At 50.2% G+C, this 24292-nt stretch overlaps 1 protein-coding gene across 3 annotated transcripts in view; it reads left to right on the plus strand.

Moving 5' to 3' along the window:
• The window catches only part of phkb (phosphorylase kinase, beta), a 111225-nt gene that overhangs the window by 35022 nt on the left and 51911 nt on the right, over window positions 1–24292 (plus strand). For all 3 annotated transcript variants that reach the window (XM_030088590.1, XM_030088580.1, XM_030088572.1), the window contains 8 exons: window positions 1406–1521; window positions 3050–3113; window positions 6881–6976; window positions 10213–10410; window positions 15696–15753; window positions 18363–18440; window positions 19237–19395; window positions 19497–19591. In XM_030088590.1, the coding sequence (XP_029944450.1) occupies window positions 1406–1521; window positions 3050–3113; window positions 6881–6976; window positions 10213–10410; window positions 15696–15753; window positions 18363–18440; window positions 19237–19395; window positions 19497–19591 (864 nt within the window). The remainder of the gene's footprint in view (window positions 1–1405; window positions 1522–3049; window positions 3114–6880; window positions 6977–10212; window positions 10411–15695; window positions 15754–18362; window positions 18441–19236; window positions 19396–19496; window positions 19592–24292) is intronic.

Here is a 24292-nt window from a genome sequence, read left to right on the forward strand (position 1 = left end):
CTTCTCCTGCTGCATGCTGAAGGGAGGAACAGTTGTCGTCAGGCTTTGTAAATGTGCAAACAGACAGGCGGCGGCGGCGGAGACGGAGAGGCCTGTTTGACCGCTGGGCACTAACATTCATTAAGATACCATTAAGATAGAGAAAAGTTCCTCTCCTTAATCACTCCGCTCATAAACCTCCCAATCAGGGATCCAGGAGCGGCGGCCCGTTCGGCTCAGGGTCCCGTTCACTCCTTCACCGCTCCGTCTCTCCGCTCTTCACCTCCGCGGCCGCGTCGCTTCACATTAAACCGCCGTCACTCCGGAGGACGGAGCTGCTTTCAGCCGCTTTCAGCGATTCAGGGCCTTTAAGTCCTCACACACCTCATGTCCCTCCTGTTAGCTGCTTCCAGATGGAGATACTGATTCTGACGGACACACACACACACACACACACACACACACACACACACACACACACACACTCTGTGGTTGAACAGGTGTTCCTGATAAAGTGACCTTTGAGTCTTCTTAACGTGGTGATTGAGGTTATTTTCAGCCAAATTTAAATTTTGTCATACAAACAAAACAAGGAATGTTGATTGTGGGATGTTGACTGTTTCAGTCGAACTCACTGTTTTCTGACTGTTTTACAACATTCAGATTCTAAATCCATCTAAAATAAACCCTCCTGCTACTCACGTGACTTTCCCGTTGAAACAGACGAAGAGTGAGTCCACAGAGAGATGCTGAAGGTGTGTGACGGTGTGAGAGTTCCATCCACACACCGAAGCTGTGTGACTGGACCAGGTGTTGATAGTTGCTGCAGCTGGATCGAAGTCACAACTCGGTCATCTCAACACGGCCCTCACTTCCATTCACGCTCTGAACTCTGGGAAGGCCAGAGGTCCATGGTGCTCCAGACACACACACACACACACACGCCCACTCCCTGAGTATGCTGTGCTGGGTGCAGGGACGCCGCTGGCTCTCTCTCTGTGTGTGTGAGTGAAAGACTGATGCGGTGATGATGAGGCGCCCTCCTGAAGCGGCGCTGGCTGATTTGTGTGTGTCCAGCGTCTGCTCCTGACCGCCGAGTGAACCTGCAGCCTCACACGCTGCCGCCGCGATTTACTACCTAATTACATCCTGTCTGCGGCGGCAGGGGCGGCCTCACCTTGAGCCTTGATAAAAAATAAGCTTTCTTGTCCACTTCGGTAACCTTTATAGAGAGAGAGAGAGTTCCACACCGGCCCAGATCGATATCAAAGGTCACCTGTTTGTGTGCTTTAAATTCTGCTCTGTGATTCTGTTTTCCATGTGGATTCATGTTTCCCTCCAGCAGCTCCGGCCCAGTGTGTGATGGCTGTGTGTGTGTGTGTGTGTTGTGCTGCCCTCTCATGTTTGCTGTTTGTCTCCTGTGCAGGTTTCCTTCATCCAGAACCTGGTGTTCTGCGTGGAGAGAGCCTACAGGGTGCCGGACTACGGCATGTGGGAGCGAGGAAGTAAATACAACAACGGCAGCACAGAGCTGCACTCCAGGTCAGTCAGAGGGAAGGACACACACACACACACACACACACACACACACGCAGATCGATCCCAGCAGCAGTAATGCCCGACCGTTTTCTGGAGGATCCGTTTGATCACAGCGTGACAGAAACGCTGCGTTTTGCCCTGAAACCTTTCGAGCGGCTCCCGAGGCGGAGAGGCATTTCTTGTCTCAGCTCTGCGCGTCCATTTTGTGAGCGTGTTTCCTCCGTCACTGCCTCCTCCGTTCGGGGTTGTGTGTGTCGGTTTTTAAAGTTTATTTACTGACGGCGATGTCAGAACAGCAGCGGTCTGTAACCTCCGCCGAGGAAATAACCTGCGCCGAGGAGAGGAGTAATGGATCCACAGCCGAGCGCTTCACCCAGCGCAGATAAGGATTCCGTTTCCAAACAGGAGCTCTGTTCTCAGCCCCAGTCTCACTAACTGATTCTTCATCCAAGGTCGGGCTGGCCTCTCCATCTCGCTCCGTCTTGATAAAGATCCTCAATTTCTGCCATTTCTTATCTCGGGGAAGCTTGTTTTTCCTTTTTTCTCTCTCCAACAATCCGAGGCTATTGGCAGCAGCCGGCTGAGATATCCTGGAGAAAAGATATCAGATATTGTGTCGTGGAGAGGCTCCAGCTCTTGTGTTTCCTCCCCCCGTGGCCAGGCTTTAGATCCATACCATTAGCCAGCCTGCTTTACGTGTTCTTCTGATTTATCTTGCGGTATGTAAACGGTGCCGAATCTGAGCAGACTGCAGGTTCTACTCCCGGGGCGCCGGCGGGCAGACGGGGGCTCGGCTGACTCATGCTGATCACCACTGGCAGGCAGTCCGCTGGATTCCAGCTGTTCTCACCACTGGCAGGCAGTCCGCTGGATTCCAGCTGTTCTCACCACTGGCAGGCAGTCCGCTGGATTCCAGCTGTTCTCACCACTGGCAGGCAGTCCGCTGGATTCCAGCGGTTCTCATTCAAAGCAGCGTCTTTCATCTCTGGATTAATTCAGCTTCTCAGCTTTATTACCTGCATTTCTTCAAACATCACATCTGTAAATGATAAATCCTACTTTAATCCTGATATTTCATCTCACAGCAAATTAAAGTAATTCCTCTGTTTACACACGAATCAGCCAGAACATTATGACCAGAGGCCGGATATCGCCTCAGAGCAGATCTTTGATTTTCCAGGAGTGGCTGAACTCAGCTGCATGAGGTTCCTGTTAAATCCCCTGAAATCAGGTCTTCTGTTAGAGTCTGGTAGGGGTGTGTGCGTGCGTGCGTGCGTGCGTGCGTGTGTCTGGACGGTGCTGAATCCATCCTGATGCGTCAGCAGATGGGCTGCCTCTCGTCGTCTCCGTCTCTCTGCTGCAGAGCCGTGTGCAGCGTTGGAGAGGAAACAGAATGACAGTGAGATTGATTCCCATTTAGTTTGCGTTGCACTCACAGTGTCCAGCCGCTGTGAAATTCACCGGAGCCTCTCCTCCCTCCTCGTGGCCGGCGGCCGCTCGCTGTAACGCTCTGTGTTTTCGCTCTCTGCAGCTCCGTGGGCCTCGCCAAGTCGGCTCTGGAGGCCATCAATGGATTCAACCTATTTGGAAACCAGGTATTTGAATAATTCACCGGCTCCCTCACACATTCCCCCGTCTATTAGGAACCCGACACATTTGTCTCTTGTCTAATCGTGTCACATCGCTCCAGATTGCATTATAGATAGACGGGCTGCTCTCTAATTCAAACCTACAGAGGCTCATTATAACGCCACACATCAGCCCGGCTGAAGGGGAACTATCAGCACTGCTTACAGCCTTCTGTCAGCAGCCAGGCGGCAGCGAATAAACTGCTTGTACTCTGCAGCTTGCATGAAATTCACCCGGTATCTGAAGAAGGCCAGGACGAGTGTGAGCACCAGTTTTATTATCTACATTTTGAGTGATCTCCATCACATTCAGCCTAAATGAGTGATTACTGTAGGAGGATTTATGAAAGAATTACATCAAAATACTGTCAATCAGGACTTAAACGATGTTGATTTATTGCTGAGTCAGTCAATGATTTTGAGTTTTTCTTTTTTAATAGTGTGATATGTTTACTTTTGAAGTTTTTACTTGAAATCCTGTCTCCTCAGACAGATCTGAGTGTGACACATTTAATCTGTTTTAATCTCATGTGAAAGCGGCAGCAGAAGCAAATCTCACCACACAGAAATCAGTCGATCCATCTTCTGTTTTATCCGCCGTCCATACACATTCTCACACGGCTGGTGAAGAGGCTGAAGCAGGCCGCCTGGACCTGGATCAGAAGAAGCAGTGAAATGTCCACATGTTGGACAGAGAAGACAGAAGAGGTTCATGGATCTCTCCTACATTTACAGCATCGCTATTTCCTCTCGGCCCATGAAATGAAATAATTCAACCTTAAAGGGACATGACTAATCGGATAATATGAAAGAAGAGAGTGTGGCTGAGCCACATCCTGGAGCCTGTGGTCCACTAACAGAAGAAACCTCAGTGAGAGTCGGGCTGCCTGAACTCCACCACTCGGTGTGAGAAACCAGCCGTGTCCTGTGAACGTTAGGGACGAATGAAGACACGTGAATCACAGCTGAAGCCCCATCCAGCTCACATGACCCAGACCAGTCAGGGTCACTGGACCTGATCCCAGCCGGCAGTGTGTGAAGGCAGGTTCACTGGGACCGCTGAGCAGTCCATCACAGGAAGGACACACTGACAGGACATTTAGTCCACGTTCATGGACGTGGCCTGATTCACCGTTTTTCAGTTCCACATTCTGACAGACCGGCCACTAGTTTTCTGTTAAACATTCATATGCCTGCACCCAAAGAACAGCAGGATGTGGAGCTGTAAACTACGTCTCTCCAGCCTCCTTCATGCTACAGCTCCTCTCAGACTCTGGATGGAAGAATGTTCTCCTGTATGCAGACGATGGTGGAGTCAACCGGAGAAATGTTGACTTTGTTGGAGAAGAGTGTTAAACTCTGAATCCTCCATCGTTGCAGTTCAGCTGTTCACACAAGAGCAGAAGAATCTTTGGCTGTGAATGAGGACAGGTTGGGTTTCTCCTCGTTTAATGAAGATGGAAATCTGAATGTCTGGAAAGTGTTTTCAGTGACTCTGAATGCTTCTGTCTGTGATGAACAGCCCAGACTGAACTGCTTTTAAGTGGAAACTCCTGGTGACACTGGCTTCATTCAGCTTCTCCTGAGTTTGAGTGAACAGTGAACACACCGGGGGCAGCAGAGGCTGAACTGGACGGAGAGCGTCTTGAGTCCAGACCTCTCCAGTGGACCTGCTCTGAGTCCGGAGTCTTTCTTCTTTTTCTCCTCTCCCCTTCAGTGTGGACACCTTCCTTCTAGTTTGTCCTTTTTCTTGCTCGTGTGGGGAGAGGAGAAACAGAGCAGTCATTACTCCTGCTAATGGATTGGAAAACAAACCCCCCACTTAGCATAGGCCGGCTCTGGAATTATCCTCCCCTCCTCCCTGTCCTCTCGGCTCTGGCCTCTCCGGACATTTAAAGTCCCTGATGGGGAGTGTTTATCTTCTCATCACACCGTGGCTGCTGGATGTTTCTGGAGTGTGTGTATCGCTGTAAAGTGGCTGTTTGTGTTGCTTCTCCCAGCTCCGGCAGAAAAAAAATGAGGGATTTAACCGGGCCTGAAAATGGATTTTGTCATCGAGCTGAGCTTGTTGAAAGAATCAATTTATGGAGGCGGCTGCTTTATGATCCATGCTGCTACGAGGCTCTGTGAGCGCCGGCTCGCCGGTCCTCGGCAGGAAGAGGAGTGCCACCAGCCTTATTAATGATTTCTATCAATCTTGATTTCCCAGCTGACTTTCATCCTTCCAGCTCGGAACCTTCAGTTGGACTGCCTCTCCTCACATCCAGTCTGAACTCTGCGTCCACACCGTCCACTGTCACATCTTCCCTTTTCTGGAACAGCCCCGTTCAGCAGCCGCCTCGCCGTGACAAACGGTAGAGGCTGGTTAAAGCAGCCCTCTGCTGGAGGACGATCCCTCCGCTCCACAGCCGGGCAGCGAACGGACAGAGCCGTGAATCACGGCCGGAGAGAGTCTCCGCTGAAACGCAGAGGAAATCTATGAAAAGTGAAATGTGTCCTGTTCTGAATTCATTTTAAATAACGTTCAGAACATCTAGCAGCACACGAACTGTTTGGTAATTGCATTAATTGAACTTGTGACCTGAAAACGTTGACAGCAGTCTGTCCAGTCGGCTGGAGCTGAAAGCTCTGCTTGGTTTTTATTTGGCACGAATCCGGAGTTGCTCATTAAAAAAACTGAGATATATGTGAGAGTTTCCCTGTGACTGTTATTGTCTGAGCCTTGTGCACTTGTTGTGCTGCTATATTCATATACGTTATATCAGGTTTTAATAGAAAATACATTTTTACCCTCTTCTTTAAAAATGGATTCTGTGATTTCATGCTCCTTCTGTCTCATCCTTCATCGAACCCATTAATGGACACGCAGACGGAGCGTCTTCTCTGTGCGTTACAGACAGAAATGTGTGTTAAAGCAGTGCGAGTGCAGACCTCCTGTATTTTCCTGGTCAGAAGTCTCCGTCTCCGTCCAGGAGCTGCAGCTTGTGCCGGGGCTTGGAGATCAGCACAGCCGTCCCCCAGACCGCCATTCCTGCCACATGTCACACAGCTGCTCCACGCTGTTGGTCAGCAAGCCACTGCACTTTGCAAATAGCCGGAGGGAAGCGGCTGATTTGACTAAAAGCCCCGACCAGACCTGTTTCTGGAGAGAGGGAAAAATCCGCCGTGGCAATATTCATACATAATGCATCGGAGCTACATTAGAAACTGCTTAGCAGGTTGCAGGACTGACTCAGTGGATTTTATGTAAGCACGGCTCGCTGATGGATATATGGAGTGGACTGGACCGGCTTTTTAGCCTTTTTAGAGGCAGAAAAGGTTTGATCGCCTCCCCCGCTCAGTAAAAAGCATGCCCCCCCCCCCTCCTCTTTTCTTGTTCGCTGGTGTTTAAGTACATCGACAAACCGCATTACGCTGGCCGGGCTTCAGCTCTACACATGAAGACTTTTGAAGTGATGGGACGGCTATCAGCTGAGTGTGGACGGAGTTACTCCCACGTCGCACTTCAAAAACACGTGCAGGCCAAATATAATAGCCGGGCTCTCCAGCAGGAGTGTGTTTTGATGTGCGAAGCCATCTCCACCTTTCTGCTCTTCCCTGATAAAAGAGGAGCGAAGAGGAGAGCTGTTCAGCTGGAACTCAGTGTGTGTGTGTGTGTGTGTGTGTGTGTGTGTGTGTGTGTGTGTGTGTGTGTGTGTGTGTGTGTGTGTGTGTGTGTGTGTGTTGTGCTGCAGGGCTGCTCCTGGTCGGTGATATTCGTGGATCTGGATGCTCACAACAGGAACCGGCAGACGCTCTGCTCTCTGCTGCCCCGAGAGTCTCGCTCCCACGTGAGTTCACCGTCCACTGGCTGCTCGGCCGCCATTCACACTGCATTGAATCCAGAACACTCCTGCAGCGCTGAACACTGCTCCTCTGACCCGAGCCAGGAAGCAACAAGCAGCAATCTGTCTTGTTCCTAATATCCACATCAAATCAGAAGAAACAGTTTGTCATCGTCATCAGTCAAGCTACACATGTCTCCGCAAAACATGAAGGCAAATAAAATATCAACAAACCAAAGGAAGGATTCAGGATACAAATACACACAAACGTCTCCATATAAAATGAACTGCGGTATGATGAAGGAAACAAACGGTGAATGAATCAGTCCAGCTGTCATGATTAAAATCCAGGCTGTCACTTTGACCTGTCCATGTTCTCCACTGACTTCCTGAGGTTAACTCTGGTTCTGATCCAGACAAACATCTCTTAGCAACTTCATGTTATTCTGAAAAAGCTCTTTTCTTATTGTTTTGGAGTTTGGATGTTTGGATGTTGTCTCATTTTTGGAAGTTATTTACTGTCGATATAAAGTGAGAAACAAAATATTACAACATTATTGGGGAGTTTGGAAGTTGTCATGATTTTGTAACTAATTTCAACTAACATCAGATTATAGAGCATCTTCCTCCTCTGACATCAGATTATAGAGCATCTTCCTCCTCTGACATCAGATTATAGAGCATCTTCCTCCTCTGACATCAGATTATAGAGCATCTTCCTCCTCTGACATCAGATTATAGAGCATCTTCCTCCTCTGACATCAGATTATAGAGCATCTTCCTCCTCTGACATCCAGGTTGTAGAGCCGCCTCCTCAGAGTGTTTGCTTCTTGATAATGTCTGGTCTTGTGTTGATTTTCTTTCTTACTGTTGGTCGGTGTTCTGACCAGTGGCTTCTCTTTCTATTCTGTTGGATTCCGACATGCTGATGTTTTCACGGAGGACATCTGTAGCTGAAGAATCTCTGTGTGTTTCCGACACACACTTCCTGCGGGTTGTGAGTCTTCAGCTCGGTCTGTTCCCTTCAGTGGAGGACCTAGCGTGGTGCCTGGCCCTGCTGGTGCTAATTGAGCTGGCGTGCAGAGGGAGGCAGCGCTACATGTCTGTGACGGTGATTCGTCTTAAAGAAGCAGTTTGCTGCATTAGCAGCAGGTTAATCCCACTCAGAGGTCTGCGCACTGATGAGCCTCACTGCTCCTCTGATAATGGCTGCAGCGGCTTTCTGGATCAATACAAGCCCGTTTTCTCCAGACAGGAAAACAAGTGGCTGAAGCTGGAGGCAGACAAATGCATGTGTTTAAACCGAGCCATGTGGCAGTCCTGCTTTTCCTGCTTGTGTTCAAGCAGAACCGTTTCCCATCAGAACTTCACGATTTTCATTGATGAACGCTCATAAAAGCAAATGAAAACTTGAAAAGCTGCAAAGATGCACTTTAAATTTCAACTCTGGGACAGGAGCTGATGTTTTGGAGTTGTTGTTGGTTTTCAAAGTGTGGGGCGAGGCCCCCTCAGTGGACTCCAGAGAGCTTCAAGGAGGGAGCAGCAGCAGGAAGTACACTGTGTGAGAATGAAAGCTTTCAAGGCGCTTTCTGAAACTGATCAGAGCAGGAGAGCTGCTTCAGCTGCAGCGGATGCTGGCGCTCTGCACACTGAGCAGATGTTCTCCGTCTCCGCGGATCCCAGCAGCTGCTGGCCGTGTTGAAGCGTTTCAGTCAGACGGGGCGAACAGTTTTCTTGGTGATCTGGTTTGAGCTCGGTGAGACGGTTCTCATCCCTCCTTTCTAGACTTTTCCTGCCTCAAAAGCAGCTGTCTGTAATCTTCTCTGAACAGCATCCTGCCACGCACACACACAGGTGTGTGTGAGTCTGTGAGGTGTGTTTCCCTCACACTGTGGTCTTTCCACACCGGAGCGTCTGCAGAGTCGCTGGAGAGGAGAAAGCAGGGGTGAAGTCATTTCCCCGGCTCTCCACTCCGCCACTTACAGACGCTTAAATGATCACATCTCTCTCTGTGTGTGCTGAATTCGTCAGGCAGAATAGCCGCCATCAGCCCGGGAGGAAATGACTGTAATTAGACGATCAGAGTGGCAATCTCGCCGCATGAGACTGACGTTAAGGAGCTGCGAGGAAGCAGTGCGGCGTGCAGCCAGGGACCGCCGGAGAGCGGGATCTCGTCGAGATCACCCCGAATATCAATGTAATATCAGCCGCTCTTGTACCACGTCAAAAGATTGAAACGCAGTATTGGATTCTGTACCTGCAGCGCGGCGGCGTGCGCGCTCAGATCCCATTTGGACTGCAGCTGCCGAGGATGTTAACATGGAGATTGGAGCGGTAACAAGAAGTGGGAGAATGAAAAGGGATTGGACGAGAGCGGGCTGCACCTGGCTCTTCATGCACTGCAGAGAGAGAAGAATGGAGCCGGCAGCTGAATGGGAGCATTGAACGGTCCACACAGCGACCCGCTCTCTTGGCCGGGCCGCGGCGGACGGCTCGGCCCGGGGCTGCAGGCACCTGCGCCTCAATACAGCTTCAGCAGCCATTGTTCTGAGCTGCGCTGTAAAGAAGACGATCAAATCCTCCAATATGAGGATTCAGATCACATTAATGTGACTTTCTCTCATAAATCTGACGGTTTTCCCCTGAAGAAGGCCGATTGGTAATGACCAGCGCTGGGATGGAGGACCTTCTAACGTCTGATCAGTGAGCGACCCGGCCCGGTGTGGCTGGCATCAGACCTCACTGACAGGGTTACGCCGCTGTGATCAGGACAGTCCTGCTGTTTACACACATCAAGGCTCAGCAGACAGCATCAGAAACAGCTGGAGTTCACTACATGAGGGGGACACACACACATCCATCATCCATCAGTACTGGTGGACAATAAACACTCCAGAGACCAGCACAGGGACCAGTCCAGGGACCGGTCAGGTGTCCTGTGGCACCCCCCCGTTGCTGACCACAGTGTCCGATGTGCAGTGGTCCGGTGTGACGCTCTGCCGTCTGTCAGTGAGGAAGTCCTGGTCCAGGGAGCCAGGTGTGGGTCCAGTCCCTGCTGCTCAGCCAGCCTCTCAGAAGGTGGGACCTGATGGTGTTAAAGGTGCTGCTGAAGTGGGGGAGGGGCCATCCAGGTGGGGGAGGGGCCATCCAGGTGGGGGAGGGGCTATCCAGGTGTAGCGTGGTGTGCTTGGTGATAGAGCATCATGGGAGCTCTGTGTGTTCTGACTGCTTCTCCCTGGCAGAACACGGATGCGGCGCTGCTTCCAACCATCAGCTACCCCGCCTTCGCCGTGGACGACGACGCCCTCTACAGTCAGACTCTCGACAAGATCGTCCGGAAGCTGCGCGGCAAGTATGGATTCAAGCGCTTCCTCCGGGACGGGTACCGCACGGCCAACGAGGACAAGAACCGCCGCTACTACAAGCCAGCTGAGATGAAGGTCAGCAGCTCCTCTGTCCGCCCTCTCTCCCTTCCATCCTTCCTTCCTTCCTCCTGGTGTCCTTCCTTCCTCCCTCTCTTCCTCCCTCCCTCTCTTCCTCCCTCCCTTCATCATGTGACTCTGCCAGCCTGTAGATGAAGCAGAAACCAGAACGGCTCTCTGGGACTGAAACTACAGAGGAGGAGGAGATGAAATGTTTCAAACCAAGTCACGATGAAGTTCATAACCTGGAGTTATTTTTACTCTCAGAAGAGAAAGGGTGATCTAATGTTCTTCTGTGAATTTGAGGAAAGCGTGTGGGACACTTTGTGATCCTTAAAAAGTTTAAAAAGTTAATCTTGACTGTGCTTGACATTTAGAAAGTTTTAGAAATATATAATCCTGCAAAGATATGATCCTTTTATGATAATAGGAGATTTTCCACTGACTCAGCTCTCCTGCTCCATGTTTTTTGATCCTCCAGGTGTGTGTGTGTGTTCTCGTGCATGTGAAGGAATGTGTGTGACCGTGCATTCATTGTCCTTTCCTGAATTCCTCCTGATTGTGCTGGGATGAGCTGAACAGGCTCATTGAGAGCGACACGGAGCAGATCCTCAGGCTGAGCCGGTCCCTCCCTGAAGGAGTGGCGGGGGTGCAGAACCATGTGGAGAACGGGAGAGCCATGTGGCTGCAGAGCATCATGGAGCCTGGACGGAGGAGCTGTAGAGCCATGGCTGCAGAGCTGCACACCTTCAGCTTGCAGTGCGACTAACAGCTCGCTTCTCTCTGTTTTTACAGACAAAAGAGTAAATGTGTTTGGAGAAACCATTTAGACTGAGATATAGCAGATTTTAGTGGCTTTAAGGGCACCAGAGATAATTCAAGCTGAGGTCAGTGTGCCAGGCTTGCTTCTTTATGGTTCTGCTTATGCAGATCAATAGATGAGGAGCTACTGTAACTGTTCTGAGACATTTGGCAATAAAACGCTTCAGTTTCCAACCCAAGCGCCTGGATGGAGCGAGTGTGTGTGGAACTCGGCTAACACCAGCAACAATCACCGTCTGAGTCATTTATGAGCCACATTAGCAGTAACGGTTATTTAAGCAGCAGTTCAAAGCTGGACGTGAAGCTTGAATCAGGAGTTCCTCCAGAGAGCAGCCGGGGTTTAATCACAGCCGCTCGCTAAGAGCTCATTAACAGGAGCTGGAAGTCTTCCACCGCCAGCCTGTTGCTCTTCTCCTGGACACTAACTCAGCTAACTCACTAACTCCAGTAATTAGTGGAGGTTTGTGAGCGTGGTGCTCATGACCTGAAATAAAGATGAAGACAGAATGAACATGAAGTGAAGGTCTTGTGGCAGCGAGTGCTTTTTCAGTACCCAACCCATTAATGAGCCTCAGATGGAGCTTTGAGCTCGGCGTTGAACTCCTGGGTGCTAACGGAGGGTTTTCTGTGACACTGGAGCGTCTTTCTGCTGTCATAAAGTCACGTTTAGTGAACTCACACACTGAAATCACATGAGCAGACAGTCAGCAGTTTCTGTCTGTTCTGACTGAATCAGCTCTGAACTCAGACTTGGTCCTGAAATAAAACTTTCCACATCTCCGAGGGCGTCCGGGGGCCACCAACTCTGAACCACTTTGAAATTAGCTTAATTTAATCCTGCAGCTAATAGGATACAAAGAGTGTGAGGCTGAGAATCATCAAACCGTGTTTAATGCCTCTGATCCTTCAGGCTCCAGCCGGTGCTCGCTCCGGCCGGCAGGCGCTCGCAATGTGGGAAACTCGGATGAAACGGCGAGTCCCACCAACATTTCCCTCCACCTCCCACCGCCAGACTGAGAAACACCTGAACGGGAGACACGTGTGGTCGGCGGTTATTTGTGAACAGCTGCAGATGTGAAGTTCCAGCAGCATTAGAACTCCCGGCTGGTTTCAGGAGTTTGGAGGCGTTTCCAAACACAAAACAGAAAAGTGAAACACACCCTGCTCAAATGCTTGAGATTTGGAAAACTTCCATCTTTCCATTTGCATGTCAGTCCTGGAAAAGCTGCCATCGCTCTCCCAAAACCGTAAATCAGGACGAGTGCAGTCTAAAACCGCAGTGAACAGAGATTCTGAGGCGGGCGGCCATTTTGAATGGCGTCTTGAATCTCCCAGGATTCCCGGTTCACCTCGGTGAATATTTTGGGCTGTAAATTCATGACTGTGTCTCATTTATTTTTAAATGTATGACAGTAATTCTCTTCTGCTGTGCTTGAGACTGTAGGAAATCTTCAACTATTGCTTTATTTATTATTGTTATGATTATTATTATTATTATTATTATTATTATTATTATTTATTAAAACAAAATTAAGAGTGAGCACAATCTAACTGTAAGAGGACACATTCACTTTGGACCAGAAGCACTTCCTGGTTACTCGTCCAAACATTCTGATCTGGACAAGTGGGCTTTTCTTTCGGTAGCCTGGCTCCGTGCCCCCACACTGCCCCCTGTAGGTCTGTCATGCTCACTGCAGCTCTTCGCCAGGTTTTTGTGAATGAAGGTTTTCTTGAAAACGCAGAGGGAGGAATCCAGCTGCTGTGTGAACGTGGCCTCAGAGTGTGTGTGTGTGTGTGTGTGTGTGTGTGTGTGTGTGTGTGTGTGTGTGTAAGCAGCAGAGTGAGGTGGACCCGTGTTGTTGCAGTCCACCAGAGTTTTGCTTGTTGGTGTTTGTGAGGGAGTGTGTGTGTTTCCTGCTGTCAGAGAGCGGCAGCAGTGTGTGTGACAGACACTTTTACCAATCAGTCGAGCTGCTCGAGCACAAAACCCCCGGGATCTGTGTCTGTTTACAGCCTCAATGGGCCACGAAGCACAGGCCTCCCCGGGTGACTGCTCCCCTCCCCCGCCTCCCTCCGCACTCCCGTCTTCCTTCCTCCTCGTCCTCCTCCCTCGCTCGCAGCCGGAACGCTGCCCTGAGCAGGTCTGCATGGCGGCAGTGCACTCAGTCACTGTTTGAACATTACGTTGGGAAACAGCCAGTTCTGTTTGAGCGAGTGTGGATTGCTGATAGAGATGAGATAGAGACAGAAGAGAAGACACTCTGAACTGCATCAGCTCTTCACTGGAGCCAGCGATGGGCTTCGTGCTCTTAGATTCACAGGTTATTCAGAATTCATCCCGATGTGTCAGCTCAGGCTTCCTGAACAGATGCTTTCTCTTCATCTGATGGTCGGCCATCGAGCCCGAAGCCTCAAACAGTCTCAGTCTCTCTTCCTTCAGAGTCTCTGAGGCACCTTCTCCATGAAAACACTGTATCAAAAATAAATGACATGACAGGAAACACACTCGTGTATCTGAGGAATGCCGGTCTGAACTCCGCTCCATCACGTGCGTGGGCGTTGGCTTGGTTTGGAGTCTCCCCCGCAATCTTTAAATAATTCAACACGTTTGCTCGTCAGGACGAGCTGTTAGAGTCTGGAGGAACAATAACGGAGCCAAAGCCTCACAAAGCTGCTCCCACTGGCGTGCACATTGTGCACGTCATGCCAGGGAGTTGGAACACTGGTCTATGGTGGAAAACACACACACACACACACACACACACACACACACACACACACACACACACACACTGTTTTCCATCAGGAACAGAAGAAACTGCTCTCCCCGCTCCGCTGAGACCCACACCGATAACAGCAGGAAGCCGTGTGCGTGTGTGTGTGTGTGTGTGTGTGTCTGAGGGGTTTGGCGGGGGGGGGATTGGTGAGCTTTGATAATCACCTGATGCCAACCAGAAACTGAAACAGGAACAAGAATCCAATTTTCTCCACAAAACACAGCACTAGATGAAGTGATTGGCGCTGCCAGGATGTCCTGTGAGGTGTGTGACTCTGGCCATCCAGACCCGCCATGACTGAGTTTCAGTGTGTGTCAGCGGACTGCACCGGGTCAGACCTGAACACTCTTTCCTGGAAACTTGTCCCCACAAACCTTCTAATCCTGAATGTGTGTGTGAGTGAGTTGGGCGTCTCGCTGCAGCGAGATCCACAGAATAATCCAGGAGGAGGAGTTGCGGGTCGGAGTGTGTGTTCTGAGCCCGCCTCCACATCCAGTCCGTCAGCCAGTCAGCCTCTTACCTGTACAGCGTCAGCGAGAGAGGTTCAATTAAACGATGAACGTGAACCAAGCGCAGACCTGAGCTGGCAGACAGGAGGTCACACTTCTCCCCTCACACCCACACACACACACACACACAAATACACAATGGGATTGGGTTTGTTAAAACACAGGAAGTGGAAGAGTCCTCTGTCCAGTTGACTTCCACCCACTGTGACTCCAAAGCCCCTCCCCCTGTCAGACGCAGCCGAACGCTCGTACGTTTCACCGAGGAACAGCAGAACAAACCCAGCAGCGAGCAGCCGTCCAGCCCGAGACACACACACACTTTCATCCCAATGTGACTCAGCGCGGACTGACAGGACGGGATCTGCAGATGGTCTTTAGCGGTGTGTGTTCTGCTGTTACATGGATCCAGCGTTCTGAAGGCTGGTCGGTCTCTGGAGGACGGTCCTGGTCAGATTCAGGCTGGCTGCGCGGGGAGGATGGTGGAAGCTCATTCATATGCAGCCCCGGCAGAGCTGTTTAAACGCTCCGTTTGCACTTTTCCGTCTGCTATCAGAACTATCGGCACACATATCTAAGCAAGATGAATCTGCACGGCTTGGTGGAGCAGCGCAGTGCTCCGGTGACCACCTTGGCACCGCTAGTCAGCCAGAAGGATTCAGGCGTCCCTGCTGTTGGTTTGGATCGAGCCACTTCAGGATCAGTCTCTGTCATGAAGACTGGGATCGTACAGTAACTGTAATGGTTTATTTCAGCAGATCAGCAGCATTTCCCTGTGTGAAACCTTTCCTTCTCTGTCGTGTTCATCGTCTTCCAGCCGTTTCACTCCTGGATCTTTAAAACAACAGACTCCCCGTCAGTCACCTGCAGAACTTCCCTTAGCCTGAACTTTAGTGTGTTTCACTGTTTGATAAACTTTCTGACATTTTGCAGACCTTCACACGTCCTCCCAAAACAAACAGCACGGCTTTGAATGGAAGAAAAAGCAGCGCCCTTGTGAGGGAGCATTATTATTCCTCTCTGTTCTGCCTTTTCTCCCACAATGTCACGTCTCTCTGTATCTTTTCCGCGCCGCCTCGGTCTTCCATATTCAGTGATACTAAAGTTCAGCCATCCGCCGCTTTGAAGTGGCCCCGCCTGGCGCTGAAATGGAAAAGCAATAATTCCTCCTCTGTGTCTCTCCTCTGTCTTCCTGCAGCTTTTTGATGGCATCGAGTGCGAGTTCCCCATGTTTTTCATCTACATGATGATTGACGGTAAGCCTGCCTCCGTCCATGTGCCGATTCCTCCAGAGGGCCGTCGCACACACACCACACGACTTGCAGCGTCTGACAGGAGATTACATTTCTGCTGTTTTGCAGCTGGTCCGCGGCTTAAAGACAATTTAGAAAAACTTGAAAGTTTGGGGGCCGACCTGAGAGAATGATCAGAAATGGAAGGAGTGTGAGTCCAAGTGGGAGTTAATCATATTCGTGCCTGTTTTTACCTCGCTGGCGTTTTAACAACGAGCCCGGCGTCTGATTTAAAGCCTCGCGTCTCATCTCAGACTATTTCTATTTTATGGGCCCAATCTGTCAGCAGCTCGGAGAGCATGAAACGGCGATTACAGCTCTCCTAATGGACGGAGTCGGGTCAGCCTACACAGGCGCAACTTCACAAAGCAAACCCGGAATAAGTGATGGGCTGTTTAGTTCCCATTACAGAAGAGCAGCAAAGGCAATGTGAGAGCAGGGATGTCAAACATGAGGCCCACAGCCCAAAACGGGCCCGCTGGGATGACTGGTTCCACAGAGAGGTTTGTTCCACAGGCGAGGAGCTAAAATCTGCTTCTGACTCTGAACCACTGAGGTCCTGTTTACAGGACAACCATTCAGAGGAAAGACGGAAACCTGTGTTTGTGCTTTGGGAGGGTCTGTTCACACAAAGACAGCTTCCTGAAAGCACCCTATAAATGTGGGACGCTCTGCCCTGGGTCCAGCTCACCACGGCCCTGATGAGTCTCCCCGGGGCCGGGTGGCGGAAGAAGAACGAGGGGGGCTTTAGACTTTCTTTTTTTTTTTTTTTTTTTTTTTTATGAATCAAGTTTTTATTTTAATTTTTTACTTGGTACAAGACAATCATACATCCTCAATGCTGACCAGTAGGACACAATTAGGTATCATCCCATTCAAACTCAAAAAACTTTATTTGTCCCCAATTCAAATTCATTGGGCGGTATTAACAGTAATATAAGACCAGAAATGTTCCCAGTCAGCTGCTGTGCCCCTGACCTCTGACCCCTGACCCCTGCCACTCAATTTCTGCAGCATACATTCATATGAAGCTGTCTTTACAGTCATGTTGAGCCGTTGTTTAACCTGCGGGGCTTTGGGAGTCACCCAGTAAACACAGTCCTGGGCTGAGTGGCACATTTCTCCCCAACCAAGCCTCCAGTGTCCTTTTCCCATAAACCCTCCAGGTGTTCAGCTCAGTACTGAGAGCTGATTCATGCTCCTGTAGAACATTGATGCTCTGTGATGGTGAGGCGGCAGAACCACACACTCCAGAACATGGTTCTCTTCTGTTTTCCAGTCTAGTGATCTGACACAATTCCTTATCTGTAAATATTTCCAAAAATGTTCCCTTCCCTTTAGATTCTATTTACCGAGTAGATCTTTGTAGGACATGGACTCTCCGCCCTACAGAGATGATCCAGTCTACATATTCCATGGCTGAGCCAACTCTTCCAGAACTCTGGTCTTTTACCAACGGACTGCAGGACTGAGCCACAGAGATGAGTCTGGCTGCTTACAGTGAGATAATTTAAGTATTTTGTGTATCTTTGTCCAAACTTCCTTTGAATGTAACATGATAGGGTCAGAGACTTCACCTGGATGTTGACAGAGGAGTTCTGTGGGTGTGAACGGGAAGGATAAAGATTTTTCTTTAGCGACCCAGTCTAAATTATACTGCCCAGTCTAATGTACAGCAAGTTTTGCCATCTCAAAGGAGATGTAGTGCAGTCTCGGGCCAGGTAAGGCCAGCCCTCCCTTGTCCCCGGGAGACACAACGTGGCCAGCTTGATCCTGGGCCTTTTCCCTTCCCAGAGAAACTCCTTGATCAGTGCGTCATATTTATTAAAAACTGTAACTGGCAGCATCATAAGAGGATAGTTAAACTGAGGGAAGACCCCCATTCTGATTATATTTACTCTTCTCCACAGTGTCAGCCTTATTTTATTCCACGCGTTGTAAAACTGGATTAAAGTTAAAATGTGGCATTTCTTCCATCTCCCTGCATATTTAATTCCTAAACATTTCAGTCCCTTTGGTATCCACTAGAAACCAATTGTTTTCACTGTGTCTGCACTACTTATCCCAGATATTGGCTTTGCTTCAGACTTTGTCCAGTTAATTCTGTACCCTGATACATTAGAATAACGTTGTATTGCATCCATCAGGTGAGCTGTTGAATGATTCGGGTCTTTTAGCAGGAGTATGTCGTCTGCATAAAGCAGCCGTTTGTGTTGTTGGCCACCTCCCTCAATACCTCTTATGTCTGCATTTCCTCTGGTGAGGACAGCCAGGGCTTTTAGACTTTCTAAAGACACCACGTGGACTGGTTTTGGTCCCTGGACCAGATGTTTGACACCTCTGGTTTGACTGTTCATCAGATGTTAAGTCATCCAAACATGATCTCTCTCTCTCTCTCTCTCTCTCTCTCTCTCTCTCTCTCTCTCTCTCTCTCTCTCTCTCTCTCTCTCCTCTCTCTCTCTCTCTCTCTCTCTCTCTCTCTCTCTCTCTCTCTCTCTCTCTCTCTCTCTCTCTCTCTCTCTCTCTCTCTCTCTCTCCCTCTCCCTCTCCCTCTCCCTCTCCCTCTCTCTCAGGGATGTTCAGGGGAAATAAGGATCAAGTGAAAGAATATGAAGACCTCCTGGATCCCGTCATCTTCCACTCGTATGAAGGTGGGTAATCAGACTAATCCATTACTTCTGGTTCCTCATGCTTTCACAAACACTCATGCGTCCACACACACACACACACACACTCCCACACAGTACCTTCCTCTCGTTTAGCATCAGCGGGTTCAGTCAGGAGCGTCTGACTCTCTGGAGCAGTGAGAAAGTTTCTCTCATTAACCAGCTCATAAATATTCATGCGGCTCGTGCTGAGACAGCGGCGCTTTACATCCCGGTGAACCGGCCTCTCCTCCGTCACCTCCGCCCCTCGCTGGCAGGGGACGCCGTCAGATGATGGGGTGTCGGGAGCGGCTGCTGCCATTGGCCGGTTCATGATGGCAGTGGGATAATTGGAGTGCAGCAGGGATGATGATGTGAGGCAGAGCCGGACGCCTTGTGCTCCCTGTGTGAATTAACAGAGCTTCTCTTCCTAATTGGCGGGGCTTTAGAGGATCGCGCTCGGCGGCGTCTCTTCTCCCACCGCTGGTGCTAATGGACGGTCTGAGCCGGTAAACGCGTCTGCAGCACGTCGGGAGGGACTGTGTTTCCCCCGAGTGACGAGCTCTGATGGTGGAGCTGCAGCCAATCACGCTCCAGCAGGGTTAGACTGCACGGTCTACCTGAGCGTGAGTGAAGGCGTCTGACGGCGACTCCTGTCAGGGCGTTCAGCGGGCGGCCTGGCTTCGTCCTGCAGTCCCAGGCGTTAGCTGGGCTCAGTCTGCACTGGAAGCGGTGAAACGTGGCGTCTCCCGCCGTCCTCCTGTGTGGACGTGTCTCTGAGCTCGCCGCCTGTCTCCTCCAGGACACGCAATCATCCCCAAGTACTACTACGTCCCCGCTGACTTCGTGGAGGCGGAGCAGAGCAAGCATGGCAGCCAGAAGCGTTTCCCCAGCAACTCGGGCCGCGACGGGAAGATCTTCCTGTGGGGTCAGGCCCTGTACAACATCGCCAAGCTGCTCGGTAAGTGTGTGTGTGTGTGTGTGTGTGTGTGTGTGCGTGTGTGTGCGCGCCCTGGCGTCCTGAACCCTCTCCTCACGGTGTCCTCATGCGCTTCCCTCCAGTGGACGAACTGATCAGCCCGAAGGACATCGATCCGATCCACCGCTACGTTCCTCGACAGGACCAGCGGAACGTCAGCATGCGCTACTCCAACCAGGTCAGTCCTTCGTCTGCTCCCTCAGCGCCCAGCGCTCCTGAAGCCTCTCCTCGCCTCTGCAGTCCAGGGAACTGCAGGAGGCTGAGTTTTTACTGTGGCGAGGCTCATGGGGAGCATGAAGAGACAGAACACAGGAAGGTCAATGTATTCTGTCATGATGAAACAAACTGCTGCTCTGGATGATTGATTAACGATCCGTTCCGTAATGTGGAAGTAAATGCGACACGTCGTGACTCCAGGTTGGATCACACACAGTCTGTACTCAAACGGACTGAGGCACGGTTTCAGTATATCTTCATTGTGTTGATATCTGAGCCCCTTCATTAAATCACAAGTGTCCCGCCTTCAGCACGTCAGGATCCAGTGTTTACAGGATGGGAAACCCTCCTGTCTTTAAAAGGTTAAATATCATGCTCTGGAAGTACAAACGATCATCCTTCTTCACACATAATGCTTTAACTCTCAGTAAAACACACCTTTTCATTTGTGATCTATACATTCTGAATTAAATGTACTCAGTTTTTCCTGAAATAGCAGTTTTACTCCCTTAAATACTGCAGTGAGATGTCATTATCTTTCTGTCCTGTAAAGAATGAAACCCTCCTGAGGCATATCGGTTTAACATGTGAGGATAACAGTCATATCTGGTTTCTTCTTATTTCTGCCAAACTGAAACTTCTGTCTTCAAAACCACCGAACACATGAAACTTAAAATAATTTCAGTAGTTCTTCCATTTACATTTTTCAGAGATTGTTTTCAGCTTTCAGGTGGGGCTGCCAAACATAAGGCCTGTGGTCCAAAACCGGCCCGCAAGGGGCTCTAATCCGGCCCGACCATCAAGAAAATGGTGAAAACGTTAGAATTTTAAGGTTATTTTGGCTCTACTCCTCCACTCCGGACCACCAGCTGAAATTTATTTACCACTCCTGCTTTATTTTCTCATGTGTTTCACTCTTTAAAACTCACTGCAAGACATATTAATGCAAAAGTACGGACTAAAACAAATTGCGAACATGAATAAACTTCAATTGACTTTTTCAAAAAACTCAGGTTGAAATGTAAATCTTCAGAAATGTTTCAGATAGACTCTTTTAACAGGGAGTTAGGTTGTGTATCGTGAAGTGATGAATGATTCTACACGGTTCATTACATTTTGATTCATATGAACAGCTTATAACTGTTCACTTTGACTGACGGAATTAAAAAGTCTCTCAGACTGTTGACATGTCTTTCAAAGAAGAGTTGCAGAGTCAACGTGTTTGAATGGGTTTAAGATTCAAATCGTTCTGACCTGCTAAAGGAAACCAGCTTCACTCCGCGCCGCCGCCTGTCGGCATGCCGTCCGCCGTGTGCTTCATGCTCACTCATCCAGGTGGTGCTCAGCCTGTCTGTGGAGTTTGCATGTTCCTCCTGGACTCTGGTCCATGAGCCGTGCTGCTGTGTGATTGGATGAGCTCCTCGTGGATGGATGGATGGATGGATTTATGGACGGATGGACAGTTCAGTCTTCTTCCCACACGTTCATACAGGCTGGCAGAAGTGCAGGTTGTCAGAGGTCAGAGTTCACCCCCTGCAGATGGAGTGAGTCAGCAGCTCATCTGCAGGGTTTCCTTCACATCCTCAGATCATGGAAACAGAAGACATGACTCCTCTCCTCAGCTGGTCCACGTCCACCACGTCTCTCCTGCTCAGGGTTTTGACCTTTACAAGCTGTAGGAAGACATTTCTGGTCTCTCTGTAATTGTAGAAACACAAAATGTTTGTATTTCCACTCGAATTTCCTCCTTAATGGCTTCTGTGTTTGGAGTTGTGGGGGAGTTTTCTGGTTCCTCCTCATGGTTTGGTTCCATTCGGCAGGGAGACCAGGTTCGGGTTCCACTGGATCGTTTTGTTCTTCTGAAGACGATGGATGTTAATCCTCTGAACAGCATCCATGAGCGGCGCTCTTGGAGCCCTGGAGCGTTCAGGACGACGGTTACAGTGGACTCAGCCTCTCGTGCGTCTCTCGTCCTCAGGATGTGCTGCTGGTGGAGGCTCCAGCCTCCCTGCAGGTGGAGCCGGCCTCCGTCAGCCTTCGCATTGAGACGACAGGCAGCAGCACCGAGTCGCACAGTCAGCCCCCGACGGTGAAATCCCTCTGAATCCGCCTCTGTTTAGCTCCCTCTGTTGTTTTCTTGTTCTTTTAATCATATCAGTGAGCTAAACGATCTCCTCGCTCCTGCCACCAGCTGATGTTCCCCTGGAGCGTCAGCAGCACTGATCTCCGTCGCCTGGCTGCTGAAGGGCAGGAACAGAGGAAATGTTTATAAAAATCCATGCTATCTGCGCATTCCGGCGCTGAGCGTTGATCTGAGCCGGGATCAAACGGGAAGGATCTGAGTCTTTGTCTTTCTGGATAACATTTCATCTGGCCGATTCTCCTCAGAGCCTCGCTCGCCTCAGGTGAGTCGGCATATTTTCTCCAGATTATCTGAAATGTAATCAGAGAGGCGCCGTGTGGGAAGTGGATTAGCGGGCGGCGTGACGGTGGACCGTGAGCCCGGGGCGTGCCGTTTGATCGCCTCCGCCTGGCGTGCTGACGCTCACTTCCTCCTAGACCCGCTCCAGTCACCTCAGCTAGTGGACCCGGCTGCCGTCCCGGTCCTGAGGACCCCTGACCCTGGAGTCTGACTGGGTCTGGGCTGGGCTGGGCTCCAGTGAACTGGCAGGAGAGGAAACGCTAATGATCCATGTGCATCCATTGAGACGTCAGATCAGGAGTTAGGAGACGGAGTCGGAGCGTATCGTGTTTCCACATGAAGCTGTGTGAATGGAACTCCATTCCAATCAATGCTTTTCCTGCGTGAAGCGATCAGTGAGTGTTTGGGCTGTGAATGATGTTGTGAGTGAGACGCTGTTGAATCTTCCCTGTCAGTAGTAGATAGGAGCCTCTTTCTTCCTCCCAGGCTCCTGTAACACAGTGAAAAGCTGTTTCCGCCGTTCCTCCTCTCACCCGGCCCTCCTTCATGAGTACCTGAGGCTCTGCAGACCTGCTCTCACCTGTTTTCCCTTCTAGCCCAGGTCTCCGTGTCGTGACTGTACCTGTATGCTCGCTCTCATCCGGGGCAAATTAGACCTGGTTGTTACCTCCGTCCAGAAGGTTATGGAATCACGTCGGTTTGTTGGTTGGTCTGTTAGCAACATTACGGAAAAAGTAATGGACGGATTGCAATGAAACTTAGTGGAAAGGGGGGTCTTGGGCTAACTTAGAATCCATTAAATTTTGGTGATGATCCGGATCACTGTCTGGATCCAGGAGTTTTTTTAAAGGATTCTTTATCATTGAGAGATAGGGCAGTGTTTGACATAGTTGGGCAGGACCGCTGACAGGGGGGGTGCAGCATGCGCATGCCGCGCCACACGCCGCAGCGCACGCCGTAGCGCACGCCGTAGCGCATGCCGCAGCTCTCCACTTCGATCACACCCCCGATCACAATGTTGTTTTATTATATATGGTGTTCTTATGGTTGTTGGTGACTGATTTGAGCTGAGGCGGAGGTCTGCGCTCTCCGAGTGCCAAATTCTAGTTTATTCATGCAGTCGAGCCGGGCTGAACCGAGACGGCCGAGCATTCTGGAGGTCAGACCGCCGGTCTGAGTGGAGCCTGTCCTCCAGCCTCCACTGCTTCGCCCACCTCCATCCCCTCTTCTCTCTCTCTCTAATCTGTCTTCCTCCTTGCCATTGTGTTGAACTCCTCCGTCCCTCCGGCTCTCCCCTCCTCCGTCCCTCCTCGGCGTTTTGCTTTGTGACGGTGTGAGTGAGGATGAGGAGGAAGATCCTGCTTTGTGGTTTGTTTTGTGTTTTAGGGAAGAAACAGTCTGCTTCGGTTGGATGTGCTGTACGTGTGTACGTGCGTGCGTGCGTACGTGCACAGCAGCTGTCTGCTTCCCTCTGCTTCACTCTGTCCAGTGAGGAGGTCCGCAGGCACAAAGCGCACGGAGGCGAGCGCAGCCTTCACATGCTGTTAAGGCCTGATCTGCACACTCGGCTCTTCCTCTGTGCAGAAAATACTTTGTTTTACAAAAACATACATCCACCTTTGCATATGACTCCGTCTCTCCGCACCGTGTCCGTGTGTGTGTGTGTGTGTGTGTGTGTGTGTGTGTGTTCCTCCGGGCCTCCCTCTCATGCTCTTTATTATGCATGGCTCTATTCGGCGGTGGATGTTGCGGCGGGCGCCGCTCCGGCTCGTTCCACGGGGCAGAATGAGATTCTGGGAGGATTCCACCCTGTTGTTCTGTTTGCTCTGCGCTCCAGCTCACATGAAGCCACCTCCAGCCTGTTGGGCATCCGCTCTGACATTCTCCAAAAGGCTTGAATAAAATATGTCGTGCAGGAGCTCATGTGCTCATCAGTCCTGAGCCAATACCCTTTAAATAGTTAATGAGTCATTTCCACCCAAAAGTGTGAAATGTTCCATCAGACGGATGAATTGAGCAGCTGTTCTGGACCGGACGTTAGAGACGAGCTGAAACTCGGACTCTGTATTGTGTTCATGTGGTGAATTTACCTTCACAAAGATTTCCATCCAGCTTAGAAATGGCTGCTCCAGTGCACAGAAAACAAAACGTATTTCACATAGAAGTTTTGACAGGAAGCTTGAATGTCTTGAATGTGGAAATGAGGGTGACATTATCACTGGGTGAAATATAACATCTTAC

Source organism: Salarias fasciatus, chromosome 1 (assembly GCF_902148845.1).
Source record: "Salarias fasciatus chromosome 1, fSalaFa1.1, whole genome shotgun sequence".
NCBI classification, from domain to species: Eukaryota; Metazoa; Chordata; class Actinopteri; order Blenniiformes; family Blenniidae; genus Salarias; species Salarias fasciatus.